This window comes from Oncorhynchus mykiss, chromosome 10, assembly GCF_057628025.1.
Source record: "Oncorhynchus mykiss isolate SJ-2025 chromosome 10, ASM5762802v1, whole genome shotgun sequence".
Classification (NCBI taxonomy): domain Eukaryota; kingdom Metazoa; phylum Chordata; class Actinopteri; order Salmoniformes; family Salmonidae; genus Oncorhynchus; species Oncorhynchus mykiss.
This window is the reverse complement of record NC_143031.1, coordinates 39,554,407-39,579,408: the sequence shown is the minus strand read 5'-3', so window position 1 is coordinate 39,579,408 and position 25,002 is coordinate 39,554,407. Positions and strand designations below refer to the sequence as shown.

The 25,002-nt window shown below is 42.1% G+C and overlaps 1 protein-coding gene across 32 annotated transcripts in view; it reads left to right on the top strand.

The window, feature by feature from the left end:
* Positions 1 to 12,986, top strand: part of LOC110533864 (RNA-binding protein Musashi homolog 2) — a 321,141-nt gene extending 308,155 nt beyond the window's left edge. For 8 of the 32 annotated variants that reach the window (XM_090186587.1, XM_090186575.1, XM_090186582.1 and 5 more), the window contains 3 exons: positions 5,635 to 5,789; positions 9,520 to 9,590; positions 10,710 to 12,986. In XM_090186587.1, coding sequence (XP_090042713.1) covers positions 5,635 to 5,789; positions 9,520 to 9,561 — 197 coding nt within the window. In that variant the 3' untranslated portion in view covers positions 9,562 to 9,590; positions 10,710 to 12,986. Of the gene's footprint in view, positions 1 to 5,634; positions 5,790 to 9,519; positions 9,591 to 10,706 lie in introns of all 32 variants that reach the window. The other 24 variants (XM_036990244.2, XM_036990238.2, XM_090186581.1 and 21 more) reach the window with 3 other exon arrangements.
* Positions 12,987 to 25,002: the final 12,016 nt, after the last annotated feature.

Genomic DNA, 25,002 nt, shown 5'->3' with positions numbered 1-25,002 from the left:
GTCATATGCATCATTTAACCATTACACTAAAACAGTGGTATGTTTCAGTATGATAGTGTTTGGTTTTTGGCAGAAGTGTTTATAATTTTGTTTGTCTTTCCCCAAGGTTGTATTCTAAACATAGTGAAAACTGTATGTTTTGCATCTTATAACTCAATGGAAAGCAATGGTGTTTCTATGCCATTTCCTCTACAGATAATACGTAGCTATGACAATTTCATTTCAATTGATTACCCTCATTCTAAACTTGCAGGGTCAGCTATTTGTTTGGTCATAGGTTTGTTCCTGATAAAACTAACAAGAGATGTCATTTCAGTAAATTTAATCTCATATTTTGAGCAGTAAGTGTTGAGAAAAACAATGTTGAGAGCAAAAGGTTGTGAGAAGTGTTTGTTTCTGAACCCAGCTCAGGGGATGTCAGGCAGAGAGCTGTAGATGTGATTTGGTGGTGTTGACCTGCTCCACGGTAGATAGTGCTGAGAGCCCCTCTTTGTCAGGGTTCTTGTTGTATCAATCCGTTTACCAGTCATCCTCCGTATACAGTATGTGCACAGCTGAAATCCTCAAACAATGTTATTCACAATGAAATACATGATATTCCTGAATGTATGCTAGACTGCATAAAGTGAATTTGGTTACTGGTGTGTTGCTCTTCCCGACCAGGTCCTATCCTTGTGTTCAGATGAAGTGGCCATGTAGAATAGAGACAGTAATGATGTCTGATGATGATGACGACCCATCCAGACAGAATGATGGTGCTGTCACTGCTCTGTAGAGTCCTACTCCATTGTACCAGTGAAGGAGTGGTGACCAGCAGGCAGCGGCAGGTGTTGAGGCCCCCTGCAGTCCGTCCCTGTACTCCTCACTAGTCCTGCCTCATTGGCTTTGGCAATGAACAGGAAAGGACATCTTTAGGCCTCATGCTTAACAGCGAAGATTACACAGATCTCCTGGTTTGGAGGCCGGCCCAGTCTGGGTGGAGATTTGCCTGCCTGACTCATTGGGATGGACGTCTGTCCTAGGGCTTCACAGGGGATGGCAGGACTGCAGGCCCGCAACCACTTCCTGCATTTATCCACAGAGTGGTGATGAATGGGCTCTGATTACACACAGCTGTACAGAAGAGGGGGAGAACAAACAGCTTTGCTAAGACACCTACAGCATTGTGCATATAGGTCAACATGCAAAGCCAAAGTGCTGAAAAGCACAGCTTTTGATGTGGGGATTGTATAGTGTGTCGATTATTTTATTTTGTCTGCGCTTGGCTGTAGAGGAGGAAGTGTTTTGTGGCCCTCCTCAGGGAGTAAAGGCTCCTTCTGGTTTCTAATTATGCCCAATGGGTACAGGTGGGGAAGCTGAGCTCTGGTTCTCCACTGAGACAGGCTCACAGCCACCAGGAAATTGCCACCGCCAGTTTGAATAGAAATGCTTTCATGGCAAATGTTAATTGTAAACCTCCTCCAAATGTTAATTGTAAACCTCCTCCAAATGTTAATTGTAAACCTCCTCCAAATGTTAATTGTAAACCACCTAAATTGCCTCTACAGGGTGGCAGGTAGCCTAACGGTTAGAGAGGCGAGCCAGTAACTGAAGGGTTGCCAGTTTGGGTCCGACGGGAAAAATCTGTCGGAAGTGAGCTGGCAACTGGAGGGTTGCTGGTATCAAATCCTAGATGCCATTGCTTGTCGTTGTGCCCTATGTGCTCAGTGTGGCGCCCCCCTGTACCTCTCCAAAACCTGTATGTGTATGTACAGTATGTGTGTCTTTCGGAGGGGTTGGGTTAAAAGCAGATACAAATTTCGGTTGGACCTTGTGTGCATTAGTAAGATATGGTACGCAAACTGCTTCAGTTATTAAGTCCTGATTACAACAAAACCCAGTTTTGTGTTGTCCAAGACTTAAAACAACACTGTCAAATTGACCCACTGCGTTGTTGTTGCTCATATACTTGAGCATGTTTATTCATATTTACTCACCCCAGTCTCACACAGACACCGAGGCACATCTTCAAGCCTCACCTGGTTTGCCTTTTTGTTGAACCTTCCTTTTCAGAGTTAATGCTATTGTTGCTGAAAAGAAGAAAACGGGAAGGAATAGAACTCCATTTGCGTCAGCACCTTGCTCCCCTATCCAAACAAACATTTTGTCACAGCAGCAGCGAGGTACAAAGTGACATGAATAATAACCTAGCGAGTGGAGTTGGTGCGTGTCAGATGAGTCACCTGTGTCTTAAAAGATGCTGTGTAATCAAAGGCTGGCTCATTAAATTAGCATGGGCACCGCTAAGCCACCAGTCAGCCCCAATAAGTGTAACTCATGTTTTGCTGTTAAACTTAATGGCTGAGCCTGTGTAGCCCCAGGGTTTAAGGAAACGCATCAATCCTGTTTCATATGAAGAGGGGATGCTGTGCGCAGTTCAATAGAATCCACCAATTATAAGAAATTAGGATTACCGTTTAAACTGAAAATAGCAGTAATTGCTTAATAAGCAAGCCTATTAGGGGCTGTTCTGTACAGATAAGAGAAGTGAGGCAAGCCATGGGAAAGGGCCTGCAGTTAAGCAGCAGTGTCACCCTCATTAGATCCCTCTGCTCTGGGACAGGTTCTCATTTTACATTTAGGAAGAAACCCACTGTAGGAGGGGTTTTGTGCTGCTCAGAGTTAGTATAGATGAATTAACACAACAAAGTTTGGAAAGTGATGTGTCACAACTTCTGAAGGACTTTAGCATCTGATAAGGGTGTGTGCGTGTTTTGCATGTTCAATAGCATCTTAAGCTTGTTTTGAAGTGTTATGCAAGGAATCACTGTACAGTACCGATTCCATTAGCCTCATGAGCTCAAATCTAGCGTTGTGTATATATTTATAATAGAAACGTCAAACACATAGCTACTGTAAAAGAGAAACTGTCCATTTGTATACAAGCACCACAGCTCCTTGTGAAGGAGATATGCCACAGTCCAGAGCCTCAGAGCTCTGTAGAGGTTTTTCCCCTCCATTCCTAATTGAATTTGTGCATTTATTTTCATGGTTTGTTTCTCAATAGGGGTGAGATGGAGGGTTATGTGAATCTGACAGCAGAGGATATTGAAGTGGTGTAGCTGTTATAGGGTTTTAAGACATCTGTGCCTTCTCTCCCTCTCCCCCTCTGGCTTAGTTTTATATTGGCCATCGCTGGGTGTCTGGGTTTTCAAAGGGCCTTTTTATTAGTCTGACTCGCTCCTAGCCACAGGGCATAGGTCGGAGGTCACACAGAGCGGTTCGTTTACATCTCCACATTGTGTACCTGTGGATGAACTCAGGGAAAGCTTTTATGTTTGTATATTTCCCAGGGTTTATATCTCCTCTGTCTGTAGAACACTTGTGTCCATTGCTTTCTTGCTGGAGTAGGATTTTTTGACAAACATAATCAGAGCTCTTTCTGCAGTTCACGGAAATCAGAAAATGGCCAGGCCAAATGACCATGGAATAGATGTATACTGTAGATAGTCAATATTCAATTCAATAAAAAGTGTCTATATATAAACTCAGCAAATAAAATAAACGTCCTCTCACTCTCAACTGCGTTTATTTTCAAACTTAACATGTGTAAATATTTGTATGAACATAACAAGATTCAACAACTGAGACATAAACTGAACAAGTTCCACAGACATGTGACTAACATAAATGGAATAATGTGTCCCTGAACAAAGGGTCAAAATCAAAAGTAATAGTAACAGTCAGTATCTGGTGTGGCCACCAGCTGCATTAAGTACTGCTGTGCATCCTCATTGACTGCACCAGATTTGCCCGTTCTTGCTGTGAGATGTTACCCCACTCTTCCACCAATGCACCTCCAAGTTCCTGGACCTTTCTGGGGGGAATGGCCCTAGCTCTCACCCTCCGATCCAACAGGTCTCAGACGTGCTCAATGGGATTGAGATCTGGGCTCTTCGCTGGCCAGGAAATGGTCTTGCAGGAAATCATGCACAGAACGAGCAGTATGGCTGGTGGCATTGTCATGCTGGAGGGTCATGTCAGGATGAGCCTGCAGGAAGGGTACCACATAAGGGAGTAGGATGTCTTCCCTGTAAAGCACAGCGTTGAGATTGTCTGCAATGACAAGCTCAATCCGATGATGCTGTGACACACCGCCATAGACCATGACGGACCCTCCACCTCCAAATTGATCTCGGTGTAACGCTCATTCCTTCAACGATAAATGCAAATCCAACCATCACCCCATGTGAGACAAAACCGTGACTCGTCAGTGAAGAACACTTTTTGCCAGTCCTGTCTGGTCCAACAATGGTGGGTTTGTGCCCATAGGCGACGTTGTTGCAGGTGATGTCTGGTGAGGATCTGCCTTACAACAGGCCTACAAGCCCTCAGTCCAGTCTCTCTCAGCCTATTGCGGACAGTCTGAGCACTGATGGAGGGATTGTACGTTCCTGGTTTAACTCGGGCAGTTGTTGTTGCCATCCTGTACCTGTTCCGCAGGTGTGATGTTCAGATGTACCGATCCTGTGCAGGTGTTGTTACACGTGGTCTGCCACTGTGAGGACGATCAGCTGTCCGTCCTGTCTCCCTGTAGCGCTGTCTTAGGCATCTCTCAGTACGGACATTGTAATTTATTGCCCTGGCCACATCTGCAGTCCTCATGCCTCCTTGCAGCATGCCTAAGGCACGGTCACGCAGATGAGCAGGGACCCTGGGAATCTTTATTTTGGTGTTTTTCAGAGTCAGTAGAAAGGCTGATATAGTGTGCTAAGTTTTCATAACTGTGACCTTAATTGCCTACAGTCTGTAAGCTGTTAGTGTCTTAACGACCATTCCACAGGTGCATGTTCATTAATTGTTTATGGTTAATTGAACAAGCATGGGAAACAGTGTTTAAACCCTTTACAATGAAGATCTGTGAAGTTATTTGGATTTTTACGAATTATCTTTGAAAGACACGGTCCTGAAAAAGGGACGTTTCTTTTTTTTTGCTGAGTTAACGTTGGAATGTTTTGTCCAATCAGGTTAGATGTATAGGCAAATCAAAAAAACATAAACTGGTTTCATACCTGCCTGAATATAGAATCCAAAGCAACTGAGCTGCCCTCTTAACTATAGGGTACCTCTTAGCAATTATATTCTAAATAACTTCATTAAAATGAACTCTTGTCCACAACATACATAACTTAACCTTTTAAGCTGCAACCTTACTGGCATGGTCCAAGTATCTCTGGTGGTCTACTTATGGTTTCTATTGTGCATGGTTGAGTGTTATCACTGTATAGTATACCTAGCATGTAGAAATCTCAAGAATATCACTCTGGATTCATCTATTTCATTGCTCTTGCCTCCTGAAGCCTGCAACATATCTTTTGTCAATCCACAACAAAATGTATGCGATGAACATGCAAACAGGCCTCAAATGGCATTTCCAATTACTCACTAATGTGTGTGCTCTGTTTAATTATAGTATTGATTAATATGCCTTTTGCCAAACATATGAATCCAGTCATGTATTCTTAGGTTTGAATGTATATATTGTGGAAGAATAAACTAGAATGAATTAGAATGAGCTAGCTGCATGTAAGTTCTCAGCTATGGTGCGCCATGGTGTAACTCAACTGTTGCGCCCCTGCTGTGCTCTCTGTGCAGGGGGAAACCCACCTCGGCCTGGAGGTTTCCCTGGTGCCAACAGCCCTGGGCCTGTAGCCGAACTGTACGGCCCTGGAGGCCAGGACTCCAATGTGGGCAACTACATCAGTGCTGCTAGCCCCCAGCCTGGCTCAGGCTTCGGCCACAGCATGGCAGTGAGTACAGTACACCTTCTCTGTTCACTGACCGTCCTGTCTGTCTAGTTAGCCCATTAGACTGCTGTCCTTATACATAGATGTGTTAGTGTTACAAGAAAGCAGAGCAGTAGGCAATGCACACCGCCCATTATAGTTTCACTGCTCAACTCCCTCTCTACCTGTGACTGTTTTCACCACTAGCTACACTCCAGGTGAATCACTTGTGCCAAATCTAATGAGATTTGACTGAACCAATCAGATGGGGAGGATCACAGGGCTGGTGTGTTATTCTATCAACAATAGACTTAAGTAAATAAAACAATGCATAAAACAATTGAGGAAGAGAATGTTATGAGAGGGAGTGACCAAATTGCGTAAGTTTAATGTCATTTTATCAAGCAAGTAAAACTCCCATGATATCCCAACAAAAGCACCACTTTGCAGGAAAAAAAATGAATTGGCTTTTTGCAACTTGCCTTATTGGTTGTCAGGGGTGCCATGTCTGATTGGTTGAATATTTGTTGGTCTCAATTTAGGAGGAAAGAACATGTTTGTTATAGAATTTGCTAAAGGACTGAAGTTAATTTACACACACACGCTATCAAACCATTTACTTTGCTCAATGTTAAATCTTATAACTGACCTGTCTCTTTGCACCCCCAAAGTTTCTGAATTATTTTGTGTTCATATCCCTCTCTGCCAGTCACCTGCCTCTTTAAACACTGTGAACTTGTTCAAACTGTCACCATCTTGTTAGTGTCTCCTAGTTTACCCGTGTCAGACAGAGAGTGGAAATGTCAGAAGTATACTGAACAAAAATATAAACGCAACATGCAACAATTTCTAAGATTTTACTGAATTACATTTCATGTGGAGGTCCTGGGCTGGCATGGTTATACGTGGTCTGCGGTTGTGAGGACGGCTGGACGTACTGCCAAATTCTCTAAAATGACTTTATGGTACAGAAATGAACATTCAATTTTCTGGCAACAGCTCTGTTGTACATTCCTGCAGTCAGCATGCCAATTGCACGCTCCCGCAAAACTTGAGACATCTGTGGCATTGTGTTGTGTGACAGAACTGCACATTTTAGAGTGGCCTTTTATTGTCCCCAGCACAAGGTGCACCTGTGTAATGATCCTGCTGTTTAATCAGCTTCTTGAAATGCCACACCTGTCAGGTGGATGGATTATCTTGGCAAAGGAGAAACGCTCACTAACAGGAATGTAAACATTTGTGGATTTATTTTAGCTAAATGAACTTTTTGTGCATATGGACTATTTCTGGGATCTTTTATTTCAGCTCATGAAACATGAGACCAATACTTGACATGATGCGTTTATATTTTTGTTCAGTGTAGTTTTGGGGTTTTTAGAATCAGATGAATTCTCTGGAAATGAGCTGCCTCTCAGAAAACGTCAGGACTCTTGAGGACAGAGCAAACCAGTAATCATGAAAGCATACAGTAAGAAGCATAGGCCCATTGAACAAGATTAATTGCAGAAAATTCTATAAAAACACTTAGATTGGATTACAGCGGTAGAAATGGGCAGGAGACCATGTTATCTCCTTGTCTTTTAAAATAGCCCATTGTTTTCTGTTCTTTTGTTTTAACCTTTGCAGTTTGCATCCATAGTCTAGCTGACCCAGATACAGATGGACAGGCTTCTGAATTCATTTGGATCCTTATTTCACATGGGATCAAGCTGTTGTTGGGAAGATTTAAATATTTTCCCTGTCTGAACGCTAGTCAGAATAAGGCCACCCATTTGTACATTTCTCAATAACAATATTATGTGAAGAGAGATATGATTTTTTTGATGCAGCAATACTTCTTTACAAAATAAAAATCCAGGTTTTAGTTGTAGGTTTCCCACAAGGGCTGTCAAAATGTGTTTTTCATTTCTACTTCAGTTGTACTAAATTCCGTTCAAACTAATCCACTTTAAAATGACTCAATGAATCGAACAGAGTGCAATGAACCAGTGAATCGCCGTGGTAGCCTTCTCACCTCCAGTGCACATGCAGATTATGCCTCTATCCACAACATTAAGAAGGGAAATGACTCAGAACTAAAATGCACCTTTTAATTATTTTCTGTGTTACATGCAGCCAAAGTAATCACATGGTGGAACTTGACATGTTACAACCTAACGGATGACTTCAGTCACTTTGACTTGCCACAAGATCTCCCAGTTTGGTGTCATAGCACTGACTTAAGAGACACCAGACGATGATGTCAATGCCAGAACAGTTACTGTCTTATACCATGGCATTGTCGAATACATTTATTATTGGCTTGAATGGCATTCTAGAGCGTGCATTATTTCCCTATAACGCACAGCATATTTGCACGGTAGAATTGAACGGCTATCGTTCATTCTTACATGTTATGTTTGAGCTGCTTTTTAAAGCAGAAGTCGAATTGAAAACATTATTGATATTGTTGAATTCGTTTTTTCATAATGGTAAGCTAGGACTGATGGTTTGGTTAGCAAGTCTGTTTGGTTACCTCAGCAACTACTTTAGCTATCTAGTAAAATTGCTAGCTACTTCAGTGGATGTTGAACGCATTTCTATCGACAAATGTGTTCAATTATAGCCATGGTATAAAATGGATAATCAACTCGGGGCTCTACGTGTCGGTCAGTTCCACGTCGTTCATTATTTTCGATAGATTTGATTATCCCTTACATAAACAATAATGGACTGGGCTCAAGGCCCCTTTGTCCCTTGGATTTGAATTGAACACGATGACAAAGAAAACTAATGGCTATTAAACATTTTAGATATTTTTTTAGCATGTTTCATTGAAAAATGTATATAAATCTATTTGTCCTTAGTTTGTTAGACACAATAGACAGATGAGGAGCTAGATAACCGGCTCAGTTTAAAATAAAATACAAATTGGCTTTTTGTTCTTTCTGCACTCTAAGAATGCTGTGTCAGTTTCCCAGTTCACTTATAGGTTACAGACAATATGGGTGATTGGCATTATGCACAATAACATACAGTAGATCACGCTGGGGAGAGCGTGCTGAACAGTCTGATCATCATAAGAGATTTTGTATGACAATGCTAAGTAGCTTTTGCATGAATTCATGAATATTGTTCATGTTGGCATGAATGAGTATATATATATGTATGTAAAAAGTGAAATCTTATGTTCCTCACAGGTCCTTAGGCCCTTGTGCAGTAGTTGGCTAGGCTGGCAACTATGTGTTGAGGGACTGTTGTTTAAATCTTATCTTCAAAACAAATTGTGCTTCAATTTGCCTCTAGTCCCACTCTTCTCAAACTTTCCTTCTGTTTTGTCTCTATTGTGCTAATGATTCATTCAATTTGTCATCATTCAATCATCCGTGTAGCTTTTTACTCAATTCTAGCTCTCTTCCATCTGATCATTAGAATCAAATCATTTAGAAGATGTGAACATTCCGTCACCATGTGGAATTGACCCCCAGTAGTTGTGGGGTTTTGAAGATCAGTGAATAACAGTGTAAACACTCTCACTGAGTAAGAAAGAGCACACTGGAATCTGTAAAATGCTACAAGGGACAGGTTCTTCCCCCTAAGAGAATTAAAAACCCATGAGATTTATGATGATTATCTATTGCTCTAGTGATCGAAATTATGAACAGGAACAGAGAATACCCATTCATGCTAGCAGAACAAAATGGATACAATGTACTCACTCTTTTTCCCCCTGAAATGCATACTGACAAAGGTACTGACTGTACACTTTTAGGGCCCGTTGATTGCGACAGCTTTTACAAATGGATACCATTGAACAGGTGGTTGGTTGCCATCTCATTGGAGGTATTATATTCCATTTATATTGTTCAGCAGTCTTTACCCATCTGTTTCTTTAGATTTACCTCATTACTTTGTTACATCAACTGCAATTTCACCTTTCCTTTCTTCTGTAAAAATGCATACAGGAAACCTATATTTCACATCATCATCCTACAAACTTGTACAGATACAGAAACAAGCTTTTTGAATTAAGTCTAAAATGCTAAATGTGTGCGCAAATGGCAAATTAACAACATTGCATGTTTTTACAATACATAATGAAGCTTTTGTTGTGGAACTTGTCCTCCCTGATTTACTGTATATCTTTCATTAATCCTATAGGCCGACATCAATAGAATACCAATAATGATATTATTGGTTAAATTGACTGTGTACTGTTGCTTTCTCTGGTTTGCATTCATGGCAAAAGATTGGGTTTATTCTCCTGTCGTTTAAAGTCAAGTCAATGTGCAAAGTAAAGCCCATGACATGTCAGCGTCTGTGTAATGCCTATTGTCTCTGGTTGACGTTGTTGGTCAGGGACTCATCTGAAGATAATAGCCAATGTTCCAGTTATTAATATAATTAAACGCAGCAGGGTGGCAGATAACTTAGCGGTTAAGAGCGTTGGGTCAGTAACTGAAAGGATGCTGGTTCGAATCCCTGAGCCAACTAGATGAAAAATCTGTTGATTTGCCCTTGAGCAATGCACTTAACCCTAGTTGCTCTGGATCAGAGCATCTGCTAAATGACAACAAGAATGTAAACACACTAAATTAACCTTTGTTAACTCTGATGGTGTATGAGGCAAGAGAAAGCAACAGTATTAGATGCAGTTGATGTCAACTGGAATTCTGGGAGAATGAGTTCCTCCTCATAGCTGTGCTTGTGATCACTCCACTATAGTAGAATGCATTTGTAGTCTCCTGTGGTTGTGTGTAAGTCTGTTTTTCGTTGCTATTACACCTTATGATGATGTTCCTCATTGTCTTACACACATTCTATAGTAGCAAACAATGTTATAAGATTATTGTATTGTTTTGTTAGTATGCTAGGTTATGGTGAAGTTTATGTGGTCATGTTTGGTGCTATTTAAAATGTGCATGTTCCTAATTGTTTCACTGGATCTGTGTTCCTCAGCAGAGTCTATCTGGTGGTCCAGGGAAGACAGGCCGAAGCTTCTAATTAGCTCTGAGTATAGGTGATGCCATCCAACTTCAAGCACTACAGCATCACCCAGGAGAAATGAGAGGTGGAACCACAACAACAACAACAACAACAACAAAAAAGTTCAAATCATCTCAGAAAAAAATAAACTGCTGTATCATAATCCAAACCCGTAACCTGACAACCTGGTTTGGTATGTTTCATGTTGATTTCATTCACTTTTTTCCTTTCTTTTATTAGTTCTTTGATTAGCTTCAGAGAGAGGCATTTTAGTTTTGCCTTATTTGGGATTTTGTCTTCTAGTGTACTCATGTAAATGGTTTTGTCTTCTAGTGTACTCATGTAAATGGTTTTGCTTCTCTCTTTGGGGGTCATAGTTGAATGTTCGCAAGTCATGCCTACACCTTTGGTACCAATCATTTAAACAAATCCGATCAGAGCTTCAGGTGTCTTTTTGCACACAAAATAAATCCAAAGTGGAAAGGTTTGGAAAAAAAACATCCATTTAATTTCAAATTACATATTCGAGAGTGTAACTAACTAATGCATTTTAGTAGCTGTTTTTTTTTTTTTTTTGTGATGTCTCATTGTTAACCATAATTACCTATTTTTTGGGCAATACAAAGAGGACTCCAATATTTTTATGGTCCTTTTTTATAAATGTTGTTTTTGTTGTTTAGAAAAAAACATGTATACTATAAACAATTTCATATAAATACATTGTGAATTCAAGATTTAAGAAAAAGAAATGTAACTGTAAATATTATTCCAATCGTGCATAACCAACTTGATGAGAGGATAGCATATTTTTGTGATGGTGTGTCAAAGAAATGTTCTAGCGTGTGAATAGAAACAAAGCTCTAAACAAATACCATTATCCTTTACTGCTCGGAGACGGTGACTACCCCAGTGTCGGACAGAACTCTGATGGCTTGCTCTGGAAATACTCAAGCTGAATAACTTTACAAGTGTCATACCAGCATATTTACAAAAGGTGAGTTCAGTGCACAGTTCAGTTCAGTTTTAAGGTGAGTTCAGTTTTAAAGGAACAAAAAGATCATTGGTATCTTTTGTCTAACCAACTGTTATTTAGAAATTAATGTTATTTCAAAAAGAGTGATCATTTCATCCAAAGCACACTGTATTTAGTGTTGAAGAATAGAACTCGAGCCTAAGCATTTTACAGTGCTCTACGCATCCTGACACTTTTATACTCCGGAGAGAAAAACTCAACTTGTTTGTAGTTTTTTGTTGTTTGTTTCCTCCTGCTTGTTCCTGTTAAGTTTGGGACGCAGTATCTGGACTCTGTGGTAGAGTCAGTGTATAACACTTGTTCTCTCCATCAGTTCTCTTTTCAAATGAATTAGGAAGGCAAATATTTTGATACCATACCTCAGTCCTGTGAGTTATACCTTGGAATTGTTGACAGGTTTAATTTATTTTAGTGGCAAATAGATTAAAACATTGAATGGAAAAAATTATAAATCATTGCACTGTGAGCAGTAAAGAAAGAACAGGCCATTTCCTATTTGCACATGTATATGGCTATTTAAAATGGTTGTGTCTGGGGTGAAGTATGAAGGAATATTGGACTTTGCTCCTCTCTAGAATAGGCATACACAGGGGTGAATAAACAGATTGACAGATCGCAATTAACTGATTAATTACTACCAATGTTTTGTGGTCATGTCTGTGGATTTCATTGTATGGTGTACGTCAACTTCTAATCTAAAATATTGAGATCCGGCCAGAAGACACTGAATAAATGATTCATCCTGTTAATCATAGCTTGATGCGCAGATTTCTTATGCAGTACATGTGTAGGGACAGGTTTTGCTCGAATATAGAGAGACATTTAATGACGTGCTTTAAAGTGCAGTAAGAGTTGTAAACATAATGATGGAATGAGTGGTGTCTATTCTGATGATGTACTTTTCCTGCTGCAAATGTATTTGATATTTCATTTCTCCTGATGTTTCATTTCATTAGCTCTTTTGTTCAGAACAACCAGGTGAAGGAAAATACTGGATGCTTTTGAACGATGTGGAGATAAACAAGTAATAATTTAAATGAGAAAACAGAAGAGAACCGGTGTAATGTTCAAATGTAAAAGAAAATAAGAAATACAAAGAAAAAAAAAAAAAAAAAAAAAGATGCTTCTTCACTGATTTCAATTTTGAGTCAGGGGGTTTTATTGATATTGTGGTTACTATTAATAATTGTAATATTATATTAAAATGTACTGTGCATCCATCGATTTCTCTCTTTCCATTCCCTGTCACCACATACAATATTTTGTTGATCATCCATGCATATCAAGTGTGTACAAAAAAATCACAATTAACTTGTAACAGAGTGCTGTCTTTGATACCAGTGTAGTGGTCTATGCTCTACTTTGTTGTTCTCCCTTTCTCTGGCTTTTTCCTCTGCCTCCTTCCTCTGTCACATTATACCCCACCCACCACCCCCCTCTCTCTTACTCTCCTCTATCTCCTTGTAATTAGTTGTAGATGTAATGTGATAGTACTTGTAGTTATTAGTGGATTTAGGACCAGTAAGGATAGAACTTGCTCTTATTATCAAAGGTTTGACATACATTTGCAGGCAATTATTTGAATAGCAGTTCCATGCCATGATTCATATGTCTTTTTTCCTTTTCTGTTGTGTTTTACCGATCTCACATGGTTTCAACTAACCAAAGCTCTCACAGAAGACCTATAGAGAAACAAATTGCTGTAAGATAAAAAATTTAAACAAGGCATTATTTGGATATTCTCCACCCTTGAATGTTTTAAAAGGGGTGTGCCATACTACCTTAAATGCTAACGCTAGATATGCAAAACATTTTTTTGTATTACTTTCTAAGGGACACAAGCTATAATTATGAAAAAGATTTTATGTGCGGAAAAAAATCATATATTTTTTTTAAAGTTAACATATTAATGATGATGATGATAACAATAATAATACCACTACTAAACTGTAATATCTTTTAATCTTTGTACACTTTGAGAATATCCCAGATGCCTATAAGGCTCTGCTATTTTTAGATACCACTCGGTTTTTTAAGTGTCTCTGCCTTTTCTTTCACTCCAAAAACATCCATTTTGTGAATACTTTTTTTAGTCCCTGGAAATCAGCGCTTTATTCTAATCAAAGACAGGCTTGTATATGTTCTCTGTTAATGTTGCTCTCACAGATCTAGACAGCTATGCTTACTACTTCACAACGGTTGCAAAGAATTTGAGGTCATCTAACTTCTAGAGGGGATCATTTGATGCCGTTACATACTTGGAGCAAAGATTACACAGACTGAATCGTCCTGATGATTGTTTCTTAACTAGTGGAGGTGGGCAACACGGCATAAACCCCTGCAGATGATCTTCATTTAGTTCACCTGTTGTTGAATGTCTTCATACAGTAGTTCAGGTGGTTGGTAAAACTGTAATGTGTATAGCAAGGCGAAGTTTAATGAAGATCATTTACAGGTGGGGAAGTGCATCTAAGCTTAGATATTCATGTATTTTCTCACTTATCACTCATAAGCAGCACTTCTAGATAGATATTTTGGCCTTGGAGCCTTTTGTCAAGAATTTAGTTTATTGGAGGACAGAGAAAGTCAAATATTGTAGATGAATTCAATAAGACTATAATAGGAGTTGATAATAAAGTAAATATTGGATTAATTCATAGATTTACTGTCCATAACATGTTCACAAAGAAATGAAATGTGTGTGGCAGGATGAAAATCAACAGTCAGGTCCTACATACAGATCTGTAGCAGTTTTTTAAATATATATTTTACTAGGCAAGTCAGTTAAGAACAAATTCTTATTCACAATGACAGCCTACACCAGCCAACGCTGGGCCAATTATGCGCCGCCCTATGGGACTCCAAATCACAGCTGGTTGTGATACAACCTGGAATTGAACCAGGGTGTCTGTAGTGACACCTCAAGCACTGAGACGCAGTGCCTTAGACCGCTGCGCCACTCGGGAGCAGTTGTATTTAATAGATATTCTATACAGTACTCATGATAACATTGCAATGCCTTGAGGTACTTATTCTATAGTTATCTCCTCCTCTGATTAAAGTAAAGGCTGGTTATCCCATTAAGAAGCTAATTTCCTTTTGATCTGTGTTCAAATATTATTTTGATTTGATCCCGTAGCTTGGACTTTAAGGTAGCATGGCTCTGTTGCTGTCATTTTATTTGTCATTGACAGCAGTTTACAGCTGATGAATGTTACACATCTTAGTAGAATAGAAATTTCATTGAAGAAAAAAAAAACGTTGGTTTAAGAAAAAAAATCGGAAAGGACAAAAATGACCTGGAAGGTGTTGATAATTGGAGTACTACCGTATCCATTTAAACTTGAATTTTGAGGCAAGTGCTAGGCAATGGCCAATAATTTCATCCCATTATCCATGAATCACCCGTGTTCATTAGTTTGTGTACATACAGTACATACATGTTCTGTTATGTGTACACACGTCTGACCTGTATATCCTTCATGTGAACATGTGTGACTAGATGAGAATAGTGAGCCTTCTGTATTCTAGACACAGCAAAACCCTGTCTCACATGGGTCTGTATAACATAGTAGCCAACACTGTTTTCATCACTCGCTGTCAAAACAGTCAACGTTATGGTAAGCTAGTGTGCTCTTTTGGCATTGCATTGTCTTCAAAATTTTAACTGGACCTTCTTCAGTGGTCTGGCATCGGTAATACATTAAGGATGACTGTAGCAATGAGTGAGCCATCCTCTAGTTTCTTTCGGATAGTCTTAATGTGTGTGGATCGGAGTGCACGGCTGCTACTCCAATCTGTAGTAACGTATGAGGAAAAGTGGGCAGTCTATGACTGCACAGCATAATGAGGCTATTGTCCTTCCACTTAATATCCACTGTTTTCCAGAGTGGAGGAGCAGCCTTCCACTGAGCTCCCCTCACTGATTTGCTGTCTGCTCCTTATTTGCCTTTCCCTTTCCTAACACTTGCCCATTTTTTAACGTTAACAGACTTTTTACGGCGAGAGACTGACAGAACTGACTGACGTCTGAAAGCATCTTTCAGGTCTTCTTGTATGGCTTGCTCAAGCCCTGTTGTAAAATAAACTCAAATGGATGGGGGTCTCTCACATCTCAGATGTGGAAAGTATAATTTTATATTTGTATTTTCAAATAATAATAATGATGAAAAAAAAAATTGTGAAAGGTTTCCATCCTCTACTGTGGTCCAGAAATCGATGTGTCTGTCTGGAAAATAAAATAAAATAAAATGAACTGTTTTATTCCTTGTTTCTTTGCTTAACTGTTGTAATAAGATTGTATTATTCATCCTATACAATGTTGACGGTCTCAATATTGCCAGTAAATGCAACATTTAAGGTATTATGAGCACCAAATGGTACAATCATATACAGCACCTTCAGAAAGTCGTCACACCCTTTGACTTTTTCCACATATTGTTGTGTTACAGCCGGAATTTAAAATGGATTCCATTTAGATTTGTTTACACTGGCCTACACACAATACCCCATCATGTCAAAGTGGAATTATGTTTTTTTTATATATAGAATTTTAGAAATGTATTAAAAATTAAAAGCTGAAATGTCTTCAGTCAATAAGTATTCGACCCCTTTCTTATGACAAACCTAAATAAGTTCAGGAGTAAACATTTACTTAACAAGTCACATAATAAGTTGCACTCTGTGTGCAATAATAGTCTTTAAAAAATTATGTTAAACACTATCTCATCCCTCTACCCCACTCATACAATTATCTGTAAGGTCCCTCAGTCGAGCAGTGAATTTCAAACAGATTCAACCACAAAGACCAGGGAGTTTTTCCAATACCTTGCAAAGAAGGGCACCTATTGGTAGATAAAAAATAAATAAAGCAGACATTAAACATCCCTTTGAGCATGGTGAAGTCATTCATTACTTGGATGGTGTTTCAATACACCCAGTCACTACAAAGATACAGGCGTCCTTCCTAAATCAGTTTCCGGAAAGGAAGTGGAGACGAGTCACTCAATAGCCATCCCACACACACACTGTAATGAAGATAAACTTTTTAATAAGGTATTTCAATAAATAAAGTAATACTGCAAAAAATGTGGCAAAGCAATTCACTTCCAATCCATCCAATACAACACATTTCTGAGTACCACTCTCCATATTTTCAAGCATAGTGGTGGCTACATCATGTTATGGGTATGCTTGTAATCGTTAAAAGACTGGGGAGTTTTCAGGATAAAAAGAAAACTGAATGCACAGGCAAAATCCTAGAGGACCTTCTTCAAACTACTTGAAAATCTATATCAAGACCTGAAAATGGTTGTCTCGCACTGACCAAAAAGAAATTTGACAGAGCTTAAGAAATTTTGAAAAGAATAATGGGTAAATGTTGCACAATCCAGGTTCAGAAAGCTTTTTGAGATTTACCCAGAAAATCTCACAGCTGTAATCGCTGCCAAAGTTGCTTCTACGAAGTATTGACTCAAGGGTGTGAATACTTATGTAAATTAGATATTTTGTATTCCAAAGTTGCTTCTACAAAGTATTGACTCAAGGGTGTGAATACTTATGTAAATGAGATATTTCTGTATTTCATTTTTCCTAAATTTGCAAACATCTCTGAAGGCATGTTTTCACTTTATCATTATCCCTTTTGAATTGAGACAGTAACACAACAAGATGTGGAATATGTCAATAGATATGAATACATCTGAAGGCACCGTATATACATTTTGCCTAGCTTTGTACAAAATCAGACAAAACTATTTTATCCACACTATTTTGCTACAATTTTAGAAAGGAAAAAAAAACAATACAATACTTATGTCCATGGATATCAATCAATGGATATCAACTTCTTTCTACCATGTTATTAAAGCTGACCTGTGGTCTCTTGAACTCTGATTCCCTTAAACCCACAGTATCAAGTCCCTCTAGTTGCGATCTCAGTCCGTCCAGTCCATCTAACCCATGTACCTAATTCTGCAGGCCTGGGTCTGAGGTAGCTTCTCTCTCTGTGATGATGTTTAGTTTTATTAATCACACTAACCACATTTTATTACAGGTGCCCCCAGGTTCACTGTCTGCTTATTAAAATATTCAAAGGTGTTTAATTTCATTTTTTGCACAGGCCAAGGGGAAAACATTTGTCTTAGCCAGTAATTATATCACCCCACCACACCTAACACAGAGATCTCTCCTGAAGATCAATCCAGGGCTCTTAATAGAAGCTTTACTTGAGGTGAGGTGAAAACAGCCCATTTGGTGAAAGCGCAACGATGATGGATAGTGTGCTGTGGAGCTTATTCAGCGTATATTTCATATCTTGCATATTGCAGCTTTATTGTTTTCAAAGGAGGTCGGATAGTTTGGTGATTTTTGTGCAATGCAAAATCACTTCTATTTGTCTCACTATGACTCTCAATATGTTTATGGACCACGTTCAACTTCGAGTTCAGCCAGAGATGCAGTCAAATGGAAAGCCTGTTTCTTTGAGTACTGTACAATAAAATGATGAGCAAAGAAAATAGATTCAGTACATTCCCGGATGCTTAAAGAGACTGACAGTTATTTTGCAGCCTCGCAGGGGAGACGAGTCACTCAGTAGCCATCCCACACACACACTGTAATGAAGGTAAACTTTTTAATACGATTGTCAAAACGTAATCAGTTATGTTTTACCTGAGAAGAGAAGAGAAGAGAATTGCAAACGTGTGCTATCAGCAGAACTGCTTCCTTGTGTTTTCCTTCCATTTGAGACCGTGTCTCATCTTAATGATTCAAATTGCTCCAGAGGATTAGAGAAATCAGGGTTATTGTCATGTATTGTCATGTTGTGTCTTTCTGTCCTTTCCTTTCACCCTGTCTCCCTCTGCTGGTCGTATTAGGTTACCTTTTCTCCCCCGCTTTCCCCCAGCTGTTCCTTGTCTCCTCCTAACTACCTCGTCACCCCTTTTCCCACCTGTTCCCTTTTTCCCTCTGATTAGTCCTCTATATCTCTCTCTGTTTTTGTTCCTGTCCTTGTCGGATTCTTGTTTGTGTGTCTCATGCCTGAACCAGACTATCATAGTGTTTGCTGCAACCTTGTCCTGTCCTGTCGGAATGTACCTGTCCATCTGAGCCCACGTGTGTTCATCATTAAAGAAACTCTGTTTGTTAATTCGCTTTTGGGTCCTCATTCACGCACCTGACAGAAGAATCCGACCAAGAATGGACCCAGCGACTTCGGATCCTCTCCACTCAGCCGTCGAGATCCAGGGAGCGATGCTAGGCAGACACGAGCAGGAATTGTCTGCTGCTCGACATGCCGTTGAGACCCTGGCCACCCAAGTCTCCAACCTCACAGAACAGGTTCACCATCTCCGCCTCGATCCACCGGCCACTTCCAGGGCTTTCGAATCTCCGGAGCCCAGAATCAATAACCCGCCGTGTTACTCTGGGGAGCCCACTGAATGCCGCTCGTTCCTCACCCAGTGTGATATTGTGTTTTCTCTCCAGCCCAACACTTACGCCAGGAGCACTGCTCGTGTCGCCTACGTCATATCTCTCCTTACTGGACGGGCTCGTGAGTGGGCCACGGCAATCTGGGAGGCAAGGGCTGAGTGTACTAACCAGCATCAGGACTTTAAGGAGGAGATGATACGGGTTTTTGATCGATCTGTTTTTGGGGAGGAGGCTTCCAGGGCCCTGTCTTCCCTATGTCAAGGCAATCGATCCATAACAGACTACTCTATTGAGTTTCGCACTCTTGCTGCCTCCAGTGGCTGGAACGAGCCGGCTTTGCTCGCTCGTCTTCTGGAGGGTCTCCGCGCAGAGGTAAAGGATGAGATTCTCTCCCGGGAGGTTCCTTCCAGCGTGGATTCCTTGATTGAACTCGCTATTCGCATTGAGCGACGGGTTGATCTTCGTCACCGAGCTCGTGGAAAGGAGCTCGCGCTCTCCGTTGCCCCCCTCTCCGCATCACTACCATCTTCCTCTGCCGGCTCGGGAGCTGAGCCTATGCAGCTGGGAGGTATCCGCATCTCGACTAAGGAGAGGGAACGGAGAATCACCAACCGCCTCTGTCTCTATTGCGGTTCTGCTGGTCATTTTGTCACTTCATGTCCAGTAAAAGCCAGAGCTCATCAGTAAGCGGAGGGCTACTGGTGAGCGCTACTACTCCTGTCTCTCCTTCAGGATCCTGCACTACCTTGTCGGTCCATCTACACTGGACCGGTTCGTCAGCTTCCTGCAGTGCCTTAATAGACTCTGGGGCGGAGGGCTGTTTTATGGACGAGACCTGGGCTCGGGAACATGACATTCCTCTCAGACAGTTAAGGGAGTCCACGGCCTTGTTCGCCCTGGATGGTAGTCCTCTCCCCAGGATTCAGCGTGAGACGCTACCTTTAACCCTCACTGTTTCTGGTAATCATAGCGAAACCATTTCTTTTTTAATTTTTCGTTCACCTTTTACACCTGTTGTTTTGGGCCATCCCTGGCTAGTTTGTCATAATCCTTCCATTAATTGGTCTAGTAATTCTATCCTCTCCTGGAACGTCTCTTGTCATGTGAAATGTTTAATGTCTGCTATCCCTCCTGTTTCCTCTGTCTCTTCTTCACAGGAGGAGCCTGGTGATTTGACAGGGGTGCCGGAGGAATATCACGATCTGCGCACGGTGTTCAGTCGGTCCAGGGCCACCTCTCTTCCTCCACACCGGTCGTATGATTGTAGTATTGATCTCCTTCCGGGAACCACTCCCCCCCGGGGTAGACTATACTCTCTGTCGGCTCCCGAACGTAAGGCTCTCGAGGATTATTTGTCTGTAGCTCTTGACGCCGGTACCATAGTCCCCTCCTCCTCTCCCGCCGGAGCTGGGGTTTTTTTTGTCAAGAAGAAGGATGGGTCTCTGCGCCCCTGCATAGATTATCGAGGGCTGAATGACATAACAGTGAAGAATCGTTATCCGCTTCCTCTTATGTCTTCAGCCTTCGAGATCCTGCAGGGAGCCAGGTTTTTCACTAAGTTGGACCTTCGTAACGCTTACCATCTCGTGCGCATCAGGGAGGGGGACGAGTCGAAGACGGCGTTTAACACTCCGTTAGGGCACTTTGAATACCGGGTTCTTCCTTTCGGCCTCGCTAACGCTCCAGCTGTCTTTCAGGCATTAGTCAATGATGTCCTGAGAGACATGCTGAACATCTTTGTTTTCGTTTACCTTGACGATATCCTGATTTTTTCACCGTCACTCCAGATTCATGTTCAGCACGTTCGACGTGTCCTCCAGCGCCTTTTAGAGAATTGTCTTTTTGTGAAGGCTGAGAAGTGCACTTTTCATGCCTCCTCCGTCACATTTCTCGGTTCTGTTATTTCCGCTGAAGGCATTAAGATGGATCCCGCTAAGGTCCAAGCTGTCATTGATTGGCCCGCCCCTAAGTCACGCATCGAGCTGCAGCGCTTTCTCGGCTTCGCAAACTTCTATCGTCGTTTCATCCGTAATTTCGGTCAGGTGGCAGCTCCTCTCACAGCCCTTACTTCTGTCAAGACGTGCTTTAAGTGGTCCGTTTCCGCCCAGGGAGCTTTTGATCTCCTCAAGAATCGTTTTACATCCGCTCCTATCCTTGTTACACCTGACGTCTCTAGACAGTTCGTTGTCGAGGTTGACGCGTCAGAGGTGGGCGTGGGAGCCATTCTTTCTCAGCGCTCCCTCTCTGACGACAAGGTCCACCCATGCGCGTATTTTTCTCATCGCCTGTCGCCGTCGGAACGTAACTATGATGTGGGAAACCGCGAACTGCTCGCCATCCGGTTAGCCCTAGGCGAATGGCGACAGTGGTTGGAGGGGGCGACCGTTCCTTTTGTCGTTTGGACTGACCATAGGAACCTTGAGTACATCCGTTCTGCCAAACGACTTAATGCGCGTCAGGCGCGTTGGGCGCTGTTTTTCGCTCGTTTCGAGTTCGTGATTTCTTATCGTCCGGGCTCTAAGAACACCAAGCCTGATGCTTTATCTCGTCTCTTCAGTTCTTCAGTAGCCTCCACTGACCCCGAGGGGATTCTCCCTGAGGGGCGTGTTGTCGGGTTGACTGTCTGGGGAATTGAGAGGCAGGTAAAGCAAGCGCTCACTCACACTCCGTCGCCGCGCGCTTGTCCTAGGAACCTTCTTTTCGTTCCCGTTCCTACTCGTCTGGCCGTTCTTCAGTGGGCTCACTCTGCCAAGTTAGCCGGCCACCCTGGCGTTCGGGGTACGCTTGCTTCCATTCGCCAGCGTTTTTGGTGGCCCACCCGGGAGCATGACACGCGTCGTTTCGTGGCTGCTTGTTCGGTCTGCGCGCAGACTAAGTCCGGTAACTCTCCTCCTGCCGGCCGTCTCAGGCCGCTTCCCATTCCCTCTCGACCGTGGTCTCACATCGCCTTAGATTTTGTCACCGGACTGCCTTCGTCAGCGGGGAAGACTGTTATTCTTACGGTTGTCGATAGGTTCTCTAAGGCGGCTCATTTCATTCCCCTTGCTAAGCTTCCTTCTGCTAAAGAGACGGCACAAATCATCATCGAGAATGTTTTCAGAATTCATGGCCTTCCGTCAGACGTCGTTTCGGACAGAGGTCCGCAATTCACGTCTCAATTTTGGAGGGAGTTTTGCCGTTTGATTGGGGCTTCCGTCAGTCTCTCTTCCGGCTTTCACCCCCAGTCTAACGGTCAAGCAGAACGGGCCAATCAGACTATTGGTCGCATCTTACGCAGTCTTTCTTTTCGCAACCCTGCGTCTTGGTCAGAACAGCTCCCCTGGGCAGAATACGCCCACAACTCGCTTCCTTCGTCTGCGACCGGGCTATCTCCTTTTCAGAGTAGCCTCGTGTACCAGCCTCCGCTGTTCTCATCTCAGTTCGCCGAGTCCAGCGTCCCCTCCGCTCAGGCTTTTGTCCAACGTTGCGAGCGCACCTGGAAGAGGGTCAGGTCTGCACTTTGCCGTTATAGGACGCAGACTGTGAGGGCTGCTAATAAGCGTAGAACTAAGAGTCCTAGATATTGTCGCGGTCAGAGAGTTTGGCTCTCCACTCAGAACCTTCCCCTTAAGACGGCTTCTCGCAAGTTGACCCCGCGGTTCATTGGTTCGTTCCGTATTTCTCGGGTCATTAATCCTGTCGCAGTTCGACTTCTTCTTCCGCGATACCTTCGTCGCGTCCACCCGGTCTTCCATGTCTCCTGTATCAAGCCCGTTCTTCGCGCCCCCGCTCGTCTTCCCCCCCCCCCCATCCTTGTCGAGGGCGCACCCATCTACAGGGTCCGCAGGATTTTGGACATGCGTCCTCGGGGCCGTGGTCACCAGTACCTCGTAGATTGGGAGGGGTACGGTCCTGAGGAGAGGAGTTGGGTTCCCTCTCGGGACGTGCTGGACCGTGCGCTGATCGAGGATTTCCTCCGTTGCCGCCAGGTTTCCTCCTCGAGTGCGCCAGGAGGCGCTCGGTGAGTGGGGGGGTACTGTCATGTATTGTCATGTTGTGTCTTTCTGTCCTTTCCTTTCACCCTGTCTCCCTCTGCTGGTCGTATTAGGTTACCTTTTCTCCCCCGCTTTCCCCCAGCTGTTCCTTGTCTCCTCCTAACTACCTCGTCACCCCTTTTCCCACCTGTTCCCTTTTTCCCTCTGATTAGTCCTCTATATCTCTCTCTGTTTTTGTTCCTGTCCTTGTCGGATTCTTGTTTGTGTGTCTCATGCCTGAACCAGACTATCATAGTGTTTGCTGCAACCTTGTCCTGTCCTGTCGGAATCTACCTGTCCATCTGAGCCCACGTGTGTTCATCATTAAAGAAACTCTGTTTTGTTAATTCGCTTTTGGGTCCTCATTCACGCACCTGACAGTTATTATGAATGTGATGAAGTCGGTACTGCCTCATTCCCTTACTGATGCAGACTCTTTTTACTGGTCCTACATTGCATAACTACTACGGAAAGGACATTGCCCTCGCTGGACAATGGTAAGACTCCACTGGCCAGTCCATAGAGGAATGTCCATAACACTGACCAGCCTTAGGCTAAATATCCTAAATATCTTCTACCCCCAAGCCATAAGACTCCTGAACAGCTAATCAAAAGGCTACCCCCCCCCCCCCCCCCCCCCCCGAACGCTGCTGCTACTCTGTTATTATCTATGCATAGTCACTTTAATGACTCTACCGACATGTACAAATTACCTCAATGCCGGTGCCCCCGCACTAGTACCCCCTGTATTTAGCCCCGCTATTGTTATTTACTGCTGCTCTTTAATAATTTGTTATTCTTATCTCTTACTTTGTTTTAGGTATTTTCTTAAAACTGCATTGTTGGTTAAGGGCTGGTAAGTAAGCATTTCATTGTAAGGTCTACACTTGTTACAAATAAAAAATGATTTGGTTTGATTTTTTTTTTTAAATGTTTTGTCAGGTGGCCCATTGTGGAAAGGTGTTTGTATTGAGAAAAGCAATTTCTGTCTATTTCAAGTTAAATACATCTTGATCAACAGAGAAGAATTCTGCTTTATATGAAATACCAGAATCAATTTGCTGTGTTTGTCATTTAGTAGTCTTGTGAAGCCAGCCATTGTAGTTCCTGTTAAAATACCAATAACTAGCCTACTGATTTAACTGCACCTGTTATGTCTAGGGGTCTTAGGCCTAGCTACATGGTCTGTAACCTGATTTGATGTGTGCATAAATGTGAGAAGTAAGAGTATGCGACCAGGTGTTGAATGCATGCACCCGAGAGACAGCAACCTTAGCTTAGGTCCAGGGCTAGCTCAGTCATATCTCACATGGTCAGCCAGTCCAAGCAGATTAGTATTCGTTCAAAGTGGTGACCCAAAATAAGTATATACAAAAATAAAACTACAAAGAGGAATGGCTAAACTAAACTAACACAAAACACTGGCAGACCACATTGCCTCTGGTCACAGAATGACAATCATCCTGATTGTTCACACCTGTCGACTTATCCATGCTTCCATGCATAGCACAGCCCTTGACCCGGTTGGTGCTGCCACCTGGGGATGGAGTGTGGAACTGTATCCTGGTACTGTGTTGCCTAACTGTGTGCTACTGCTAACACTAACTACACCCATATCATAACACCTCCCCCAACAAGAAACCTTACAGTAACCAATATCTATTTTCCAGAAATATCTAACATGTCATACTTTTTAATTTTCTGTAAAACTCCCTTAAGTGAAGAGACCAGTACAAAAGAAATCCATCAAATTCATTATTAGGCACTCAGACAATTTGCTCCTACCAAA